At 37.1% G+C, this 11005-nt stretch overlaps 1 protein-coding gene across 7 annotated transcripts in view; it reads left to right on the forward strand.

Annotated features, from left to right (window-relative positions):
* Positions 1 to 11005, forward strand: part of LOC132098748 (ELKS/Rab6-interacting/CAST family member 1-like) — a 201058-nt gene that overhangs the window by 18389 nt on the left and 171664 nt on the right. For all 7 annotated transcript variants that reach the window (XM_059504904.1, XM_059504905.1, XM_059504906.1 and 4 more), the window contains exons 3-5: positions 6502 to 6918; positions 10064 to 10138; positions 10843 to 10998. In XM_059504904.1, the coding sequence (XP_059360887.1) occupies positions 6502 to 6918; positions 10064 to 10138; positions 10843 to 10998 (648 nt within the window). The remainder of the gene's footprint in view (positions 1 to 6501; positions 6919 to 10063; positions 10139 to 10842; positions 10999 to 11005) is intronic.

Below are 11005 nucleotides of genomic sequence, written 5' to 3' on the forward strand. Positions count from 1 at the left end.
GATCTTCAAGAAGAACAAAAGAAGAAAAGCACCAGGCCCAGATGGCGTTACACCAGCCTGTCTGAAAATCTGTGCTGACCAGCTGGCCCCCATCTTTTCACAGATCTTCAACAGATCTCTGGAGTTGTGTGAAGTGCCTTCCTGCTTCAAACGCTCCACCATAATCCCCATTCCAAAGAAACCCAAGATAACAGGACTTAACGACTACAGACCTGTGGCTCTAACGTCTGTCGTCATGAAGTCGTTTGAAAAACTGGTTCTGGCTTATCTGAAGGACATCACTGGACCCTTACTGGACCCCCTGCAGTTTGCGTACCGAGCAAACAGGTCCGTGGATGATGCAATCAACATGGCATTGCACTTCATCCTGCAACATCTGGACAAAACAGCCTGTTTGTGGACTTTAGTTCGGCTTTCAACACCATCATCCCAACAACCCTCCAGACCAAACTGACCCAGCTCTCTGTTCCTAGCTCTATCTGTCAGTGGATCACCAGCTTTCTGACAGATAGGCAACAGTTAGTGAGACTGGGGAAATTCATGTCAAACAGCTGCTCCACCAACACTGGTGCCCCTCAGGGATGTGTTCTCTCCCCTCTGCTCTTCTCCCTGTACACCAACGACTGCACCTCTAAAGACCCCTCTGTCAAGCTCCTGAAGTTTGCAGACGACACTACAGTCATCGGCCTCATCCAGGACGGTGACGAGTCTGCTTACAGACAGGAGGTTGAGCAGCTGGCTGTCTGGTGCAGTCTTAACAACCTGGAGCTGAACACGCTCAAAACAGTGGAGATGACTGTGGACTTTAGGAGAAACCCCCCTGCACTTTCCCCACTCACCATCATGAACAGCACTGTGGCTGCAGTGGAGTCATTCAGTTTCCTGGGAACCACCATCTCTCAGGACCTGAAGTGGGACAATCACATTGGCTCCATTGTGAAAAAAGCCCAACAAAGGTTGTACTTCCTTCGCCAGCTGAGGAAGTTTAACCTGCCACAGGAGCTGCTGAAACAGTTCTACCCAGCCGTCATTGAGTCAGTCCTGTGTACTTCAATTACTGTCTGGTTTGGTTCAGCTACAAAATCAGATATCAGAAGACTACAGAGAACTGTTCGGACTGCTGAAAGGATTATTGGTGCTCCCCTGCCCACCCTCCAAGAACTGTACACATCCAGAGGAAGGAAAAGGACTCAGAAAATCACTCTGGATCCCTCACATCCAAGTCACCCCATCTTTGAACTTTTGCCATCTGGCCGGCGCCTCAGAGCCGCAAATACAAGAACAGCAAGGCACAAGAATAGTTTCTTCCCCCAGGCAATCTACCTCATGAACAGTTAAATGTTTCCCACTTAAACTTATGCTTATGCAAAAATGTGCAATATCCTTATATTTATTTGTTACCCCTCCATCCTAGAACATTCCTGCATCTCACTCAATCCTATTCCATTATCATTTATAGCACAATGGTTTATACACTTATTTAGTTGCCAATTTGTAATTCTCCTGTAAAGTTTTTTTTCTTTTTCTTTTTTTCTTCTGTGTGTTGTTGTCTCTGTTTACTGGAAGCTTATGTCACTAAAACAAATTCCTTGTATGCGCAAGCATACTTGGCAATAAAGCTCATTCTGATTCTGATTCTTTCTGATAATATCTTGCAATTCTGAGTTAACATCTTGCAATTTTGAAAACCATAATAACAACGACAAAAAAAATTAGCTTCCATAGCTACCAGATAACTTGCAGAGAGGGGTTCGTTTGATCGTACACTCAGGAAAAAAAAGGTACAGAAGTTGTAAGTGTGGCACAACCCTTTCAAAAGGGTTAATATGTACCATATAGGTTCTAATATGGTACTAATGAATAAGTTACAAAGCTATACCTTTTGAAATGTTACTGCCTCAGTTTTGTACAGCTTTTTTCAATGAGTGTATGATGTTTTAGGTGTTCATGTCAACAGAGTGCTTGTCTCTACCTTACAACTTGGTTGGAATTGTTTCTTATTTCAGCCGATAAAGAATCAATCCCCTTTAGATGTCTTGTCCTGCACAGCAAGCTTGTTTCATTTTTATCGTCTGTTCTTTTAAGCAGTCCTGAATCTTTTGCCTGAGGCTGACCGATAGCTTTTTGTGTGAGTCTGAGGCTCCATCCTCAGGCAATGGACTTGTAACAGTAGTATGTGAGCACAGCTGTCTGTCATACTGTCTGGACTGTGTGTGTTCTGTCTGGTCAGTCTTGTGTGGGACCCTTGAGCCTGGAAAAGGGAATTGCCTTGCATCAGCAGTAACGTTTATAGGTGAAATAAAATAAAAGTGCAAAAGCCACAGTTATAAATATAACCCCACTCACTAGTGGTTAGCAGATGTTAATCATTGGAACATTTTGAGAAGTTTAGCGTTATATCACATGCTCACCAATGGATCCTCTGCAGTGAATGGGTGCCGTCAGAATAAGAGTCCAAACAGCTGATAAATACATCACAATAATCCACAATACAACTGAAGTAAAAATGTGTGTGATTTATAGGAAACAAATCCAACATTCAGGCTTTTTAACTTTAAACTATTTCTTGTGTTCAAAATACCATAATCCATAAGAAAACTTCCTCCAGTGAAAAAGTCCATCTTCTGTTGTCCTCTGACATACTTGAACTCTTTTGGACTTGCTTGTAAACTGTGCTTGATATTTGCATATTTCTCTCCTGATTCAGATTAGACAAGAGTTTCAATGGAGAAAGCAGTATGACGGATAGAGGACTCATAATTTAGTCGGAAGCAACGGTTAAGTTAAAAGCATCTTACTGATGAATTTGCTTTTACGAACATGCAGCTTTTTGCTTCGAGCTTCCGATTGATGGACTGGATTTATGTGGATTACTTGTGGATTATTATGTTTTTTTATCAGCTGTTTGGACTCTCATTCTGACGGCACCCATTCACCGCAGAGGGATCCATTGGTGAGCAAGTGATGTAAACACCAAATTTTCATTTTTGGGTGAACTATTCCTTTTTAAAGTCACAAGATCCCCAAAATAAAATGAAGTAGTTTAAATGTTAGGGAAACTTTTGTGATTGAGGGTGGATGTGGGTTGAATGTCTGCAGGAAATGTCAATCCCAGTGCCCAATCTTTAGGGTGGAGTGATAGTGTAGGAGTGGAGATTAGAGACACGACAAGACATGGAACAAACCTTTCCACCAGACAGGATATGTGATGTGGAGTGGAAAGAAAAGACTTGGTGGATGTTTTCAACTGCACAGACTGCTATCAATGTGTGTGAGAGAGAAATCCAAACCACTGCATACTCTGATAAATGATTTGTTGATATTACTATTGATCTGATCTTTGTGTCTGATCAGGGTCTGCTCACATTTATAGACCCATAGGAGGTGTTCAGACTTACTTTTGCTGGTCTTAGGTTTCAGTTAATTGCCATTTTAATATAATATTGCTATATCAGGCATGTACAAAGGTCGAAGACCTGATGATAACTTCATTATGGTCTAGCGGTTCTTGTAAGAGCCTTAAGATTGGTTACTACTCCATGGAGGCCTGTTTGCTGATCTGTTCTCTGCCCTTTTCACCTCTGTCCCGTCTTTGTGCCTGCTGTCCCATCATGCCTCTGACACCTATCTCAGTGCCTGACCCTGTTTGTCAGTCTTTTAGTTTTTCTTTAGCACAACTAGCACTTTAATGTTAGTATGTAAAGAATTAAATGATCAAACTGAAGAATTAAGATGTGTTACTGTAGATCCCTGCTTTGATTTTATTGCCCTTCATTTTGAAGGGGAATAACAGGCTGGCTGATACTTCATATTAGGGGTGTAACGGTACGCAAAAATCACGGTTCGGTACGTACCTCGGTTTTAAAGTCATGGTTCGGTTCATTTTCGGTACAGTAAGGGAAAGAAATGCAAACATTAAACTGCAGGTTGTTTATTACTATACACTTTTTTTATACTTTTTAATAAAATATATATAAAATAAAAATAGAATAAGAAGTAAAATACTGCTGCAAAGTTCTCCACTAAATAAAATACTCCTCAGTCTCAAACCAATATCATATAATAAAATATAATGAAAAATATAAATAAATAACTATGATTACAGTGCAGCATTACCAATCCCAGCTTGTAGGCCTGCTTCACCAGAACCATGCCTGGCGCGCTGCTGCTGCTGTAAAATATTGCATTCTGTCATTCGGTACACACGTGAACCGTACCGAAAGCCCTGTACCGAAACGGTCCGGTACGAATACACGTACTGTTACACCCCTACTTCATATTGATTTCTTCTTGTCTCACTCACTCTTTAGAAGTGATTTCACAAGTACTGCTTAAATAAATTTTTTGTGAAAGATTTTTCATAATAATTCTTTAAAACGTCAAGATTTAAACAGGTCTGTTTGGGAAATTGCCCAATATGAAGAGTCATGTTTAATGTGAGTTTTGTAATGACAAATTATAAGCATTACGAAACACTGCACTTAAAGCAATTAATGTAAATTTCATTGTTTATATCATTATATACATTTTATTCCTTTATTTATAAATATTTTAATTTTAAATGTGCATGTAAAAATTTACAATTATGAAAGTCGTACTCTATCCATATATAAACATGTATTTTAATTGTTTTTATTATTTATAAATATTATTTGTTCATTCATACATTTATTTATATATATATAATATATAGTAAAATACTGACTTATAATTGTCACATTTTAAATTACTGTATTATATAGCTACATTTTATTTGTTTTATACGTTTTAGTTATTTTATTACATAATAAAAGTATTTATTCATTCATTTTATACATTTTATTTATTTATAAATATTCATTTAAATGTAAAAATTATTTTGAAATGTGACAGTTATGGTAGAAGTACTGTTTCCATATATGAATACATTTTATATCGTTCATTTTAATTAATTATTTAATTAAATATTTATTCACTTAAATTTATAAGTAAACCACTGAAAAACATTACAATAATAAAAGTACTATATCTCTACATAACTACGCTATACCTGTGTTATTTGTCTCTGCCTCTCTTCCTTCTGTCTCTTTCTCTCACTTTTTCTTTTCCAAACGCACACACATGCACACGACAGAGATAACAGCAGCCAGAGGAGACTAATGAATAATGTAGAGTCCTGTCTCTGTGGTGCCATTACAATCTGTTGAGAATCAATATAGTCAATATAGTAACAGCTGTCAGTCTCTCTTTCTGTATATGTATTTATTTTGCATATATGTATATATGTATGTATGTATGTAAGTCTTTTACTGATGACCAAAACTCACTTTTTTTATTAGACTATTACTTTGTGTGTTTGAGGTGTGTCTGAAGTGCCTGTTTTGCGACACAGACAGGTGTGCTATCTTGAGTTACTGTGTTTGTGTCCTAGCATCAAGCCAAAAAACACGCTGTCCTCTTCTTGTATGTAAATGGTTAATCATGCTAAAAAGGAAGTGACAACACCTTCTGTCTCACGTCATAAGTTCATGGAGGAACACATGTTGCTGTCTTCATGTGGAAGTCCGACTAAAACATGCACAAAAAATTAATACTGCCATCATTGTCATCATACCTGCTTAAATCAAACCACTCTTTGTCTCGTTACACCTGTGTGCATATTTTGGGCAGTAACGTTTCCTGCAGTGTAAGGGAAAAGGGTGTTTGTAACCATGGTGATGCCTGCAGACATATTCATGACTATTCATAAATTCATGCCCTCTGGCTTTCCTGAACACCTTCTTTTACCTTCTCCTTGTTCCAGCGTAGCTCTTCTAACTGCTTTTATGGTCCTCTGAGGTCGACTGATAGCATGAATCCCCCTCCTTTGGGACTGGTTGTTCAGTGTGGTTGGAGAGCATGGCCTGTATTTACCCCGAGGTCTCTAGAGAGCTGCTCCTGGTGGAAGTAATAGACGTATGTCTTTAGAGCTCTAAAAGTCCTGAGTAGACTCTAACAGCTGATGTAGTGTTTCGAAAAAATCTCTGGAGAAATCACACCAGGTTTTAGGGAATTATTAATATGATCATTTATTCTTTTTATGCTATGGTTATCTAAATCAGTTTGTAGTAGTGTTTTTATTTATTTTTTTATTTACTTATTTTTGTTCTTATTTACTTGAATTTGTTTTTAGTCTATTTGTTATGTTTTATTTTGCTGTTATTTTTATTAATTCATTGATTTATCATTATTATATTATTATTATTATTTATTCTTTTATTTATATTTGCATTTATTTATTTATTTTTATTAATTTGTTTTATTTAAATTGTTTTGTTTTAAATTAATATGTTTATTTTTTTTACTTAAATTAAAAATGAAAAAAAAAAAATCATAATTAAATCGACAGACTTAATACATTTGTTTTAAAATGTGTTCATTCTTTTATTATATCAGATTATAGCCAGAATTTTAGTATTGCTTCTTTGTCGCAGGAGACCGTATTTACATAAGCTTTCTCTCATTCATTTGTTTCATCTGCAGCATATCCAGATGACCATCCAGGCCCTCCAGGATGAACTGCGGATCCAGAGAGATCTGAACCATCTGTTCCAGCAGGACTCCAGCATTTGTCCTGGCGAGCCCCTAACCGCCGAGCTGACTGAGGAGAACTTCCAGCGGCTGCACGGTGAGCATGAGCGGCAGGCAAAGGAACTCTTCCTCCTGAGGAAGACTCTGGAGGAGATGGAGCTGCGAATCGACACGCAGAAACAGACACTGTGCGCCCGAGACGAGTCCATCAAGAAGCTCCTGGAGATGTTGCAGAGCAAAGGGCTGTCGGCCAAGGCCAACGAGGAGGACCACGAGCGGACACGGAGGCTGGCCGATGCCGAGATGCATATCCATCACCTGGAAAGCCTTTTGGAGCAGAGAGAAAAGGAAATGGTCTTGCTGAGGGAGGTGAGAGCACTGAAGATCCTCAGAAAACCATCATACAACACTTATACAACTTTGAATCCTCTAACCAGTCAACTCTCCTTTTTGAACATAGACGTGAATATGCACGTCTATGTTTAAAAAAGCTTATTTGGTTGTAATTTCAGATTATTGCTGAAGTGAAAGACTTTCAAAAACCGAAAAAGTTATAGAAGTTCACGGTAAAGAAAATGTACTATACTAAAAACAAAAACTTTAAATATGTTATAGTAGTAATTTATATTAATATAAAAATATCTAAATTATAATTACAATTCTGAAATGAAAAAAAAATCTAAATTTATAAAATCAAAGCCATATGTCAAACTAAGTTATGTTTCAAATTTGAAGTTGATATAATAAAAATTGTGGTTCCTGTGAGATTTTTAGGAGCTATACCAAAAATAGCCACTGGGTGACACCCAAACTTTTTTTTTTTTATATATTTTGTCCTGTATTTCCAGTATTTTCCCATCACAATGTGTATACATTTCTGTCATAGTATTACTTCTGTTTTAAAATAGTCATCAAATATGGATTTTGGAGACTCAAACCTTTCCAAAAATATGTGTTTTGTCAAGATTAGAATAAGTTTTGAGTATAAAATATTGTATTCAATTTTGTTACATGACACTTGACATCACCCACTAGGGGGAGGAGCCATTTGAACGTCTGTTGTGGATTGAATAACAGAACCAAACAGCTGATTTGGGAACGATGCTGACAGAACTTGATCATTTATCCAGAGATGATTCGCAGTAAAATGTTTTCATTAAGACTTCCAATTATGCTGATGATGAATCAAGGGCTCTAGATTAGTCATTTTAAACTGTGCCGGACGAGCAAGCTTACCGAGAGAGAACGAGAGAGGGAAACCGGTTACAAATTGAAGGCATTGAACATTGTTGCTATAGAAACGGGAGAGACTGAAAAGAACATTGATGAAAGGAGACACAGAGGTTGTTAAGAACAAAAACTGTTAATGTGGCAGGAGACCCATTTATCAAATTTAGTTTAGTAGTTTATCTCAAGGATTGAAGCTGATTGAAGTTTATTCAAGTTCAACTGAAATTCCCTGTCAGATTTGTCACATAAGTTGTTTAGGTCGTAATACTTAACCCTAAATAGAATTAGCTTTCGAGTAAAGAGTTCCTATGTGAATTTTCAATGGGCTTTTAGCATAGCAGTTTTTGATTTATAAGTAAGATAAGAGACATTCATTCTTTGTTGATAGAAATGTGATCATATTTTAGGATGAGTTGAATGTTGCTAATAAGTTGGACTCTCAGGGTTTGTGAGTTACTGTCCTTGATAAATCAAGCAACCTTTTTTGTGCCAATTTGATATTTGTATCCTTTTATGTTTGTCAGAATGAGATGTGATACTGTCAGGAGGGTGATATAGTGGTTATGTAGTTTTGAAAGGAGTTCTGTCTGGCATTCTCTTTGTATTTTTCTCAGGCATCTTCTGAGACAGCCAAAAGTCAATAGCTGGACTTTGGAGACAGTGACATCTAGTGCCCAGTTAATGAAATGGCACAACTCTAAGTAGTCTACTGTAGGACACACAATAAGACACCCTTATACATAATAATTATGTGTAAGGGTGTACAGGGTGATCAGGATTATATTTATTTATTTGTATAATGTCCACATAGCTTATTACATGGCTACAGACAACCCTCTGATTTTCTGCTGTTCAAAAGATTGGGTTCTGTAAAATTTTTTTTATTGTTTTTAAAAAACATTTTATAGTCTTTTACAGAAAAACAGTAAGAAAGTAATGTTGTGAAATATATTATTACAATTTCCGAATGATTTTCCTTATAAATAATCAGAAACATTTCTGACTTGGAACTACCTTTGCATTTAAAGTTTTTTTTTTCTGCCTAATATTTTATGGAAATATATATTTATTTTCTCAGAATTATTTGATTGATAGAAAGTTCAGAATAACCACATTTATTTGAAATAATATTTTGTGACATCTGTAATGACTTAACTGTCCGTTTTGATCACTTTAATACATCCTTGTAGAAGATCAGGTATTGCAATATGCTGTGGTCTCAGCGAGTTTAGTGCCACTAAATACAGTAACGCATGATTAAAATGTTACAGGTGACGTGTGGGCTAAAATAATGAATTGGACCGAGATCAGAGGACCCTCCAGTTGGACTTCAGAGAATGGGGGAAATAAACTAATAGCCCTTCTTTTAATCTAGCGATTTAAAATTCTTCCTTTGCCAGCGACTTACTGGAACTGTTAGGAAAAATGGCCATGTCATGGAAAATGGGATTTTTTCCCCTCTTTTATTCTTTTAAAAGCATTTGGTGCATTAAATAGACATACTGTTACATTCACACTACAGACCTCCCTCCCAAAACCACATTTCAGTGCCTCTTCTATATTCGCCAACAGTGTTCATTTACTTATACAACTTTAAAGGTGCAGTGGTAAAAACAGCCCTAAATCTCATTTTGACTAATATTATAAGTGAATATAACACGTACATTTTTTTTTCATGATCAATTTTGATTTCAGCTGTTATAAAGTCCTAGGAACAGAAAGTGATGTTGTAGCTCTTTTAGATGTGAATATTATTCAACAGTATCTTTCAACAGTTACATTCCCTGAAGCACTGCTCTGCTTTCTATATGCTTCCCACGACTCCTCACTTGTAGATGCATGGCTGTTTTTCCATGCATGTCTGTGTGCGTTCATATCTGATGGGTTTGGTGTCCAGACTTTGTGTTTGAATGATGAGTTTGAGGTTTTTAATTGCCCAGAGGGTGCAGGCTGGCCGCATCTCTTTGTGTTTGGTGGACGTTGCATTCACTCTATTTGTCAGTTGCTCAGTACATTATCTTTTTCATAAGGGACTCATTCATGAATAAACACTCAGCCCAGCAGACTGAAAATGTCCCTTCTGCATCAGATGCAATGATATCAGTGTGCTGAATTTACAATTTGGCTGTGTAAATCAGAAGTCTGGGTTGTTTTATTATCAGTATTTGTGGTGCACATAATGTGGGGTGGTATGGATCCTCATCAGCTGATGGCTGCCAGTAGAGGAAGCTGTTATTATTCTGTGGTTTCACCTTATGATCCTCATCTCATGTTTTTTCCTCAGGATCTCCACCGACGATTTGAGGGAGCTCCAGAATCGGCCAAAACCAAGGCCCTGCAGACTGTCATTGAGATGAAGGCAAGTGTGTGGATATTTGTGTGTGTTTGGTGTAAGTAAACCCCAAATTCTAGTGTTTTTTTCCCAAGCAGGACTGATGGCTATAAAAATAATGTTACCTAAACTACTCTCATATTCCTGAAACTGCCATATTGGGTCAGTTTTGTGTTTGTACACTAGTGCTTGAAAACTTTGAGTTAGAGATTGATAGACTGTTCTCAATATTGATGATAATAAGAAATGTTTCTTGAGCAGCAAACCACCATATTAGAATTTTTATTTTATTTTAGGATCATGCGACACAGAAGGCCGCTTTTCCAATACAGGAATAAATACATTTTTATATTTTATATTATATTTATAGTGTTTTTAATTTGTTTAGACGAAATACCATATAATTTTAATATAAGCTGTTTATAGGTTTTCAGCTGCCATCTATAGGTTCCATAAATAACCTTTAACATTCATGAAGCCTTTCCATGCCACAAAAGGTTTTGGATTTTAAAAATGTTCTTCACACTAAGAAATAAATGAATTTAGAACCTTTATTTTAAAGGGTGTCTCATTATTATAGTTATTATAGTCATGTTTCAAACCTAAAGTGAAAAACACACTCTCTATGATAATCTGCCCCCTTGATAAGATATTAAAAGTTTTGCAGCTTCATGTCCTCCATTCCTTGGCTTTGTCCGTCTCATCCTCAAACATCTCTGTGATTTCTGCAGGATTCTAAGATCAGTTCTCTGGAGCGAGGTCTGAGGGACCTGGAGGACGAGATACAGATGCTCAAGTCAAACGGGGCTCTCAGCACAGAGGAGAGAGAGGAGGAGATGAAACAGATGGAGGTCTACCGCAGTCACTCCAAGTTCATGAAGAATAAGGTAGAAC

Source organism: Carassius carassius, chromosome 22, assembly GCF_963082965.1.
Source record: "Carassius carassius chromosome 22, fCarCar2.1, whole genome shotgun sequence".
Classification (NCBI taxonomy): domain Eukaryota; kingdom Metazoa; phylum Chordata; class Actinopteri; order Cypriniformes; family Cyprinidae; genus Carassius; species Carassius carassius.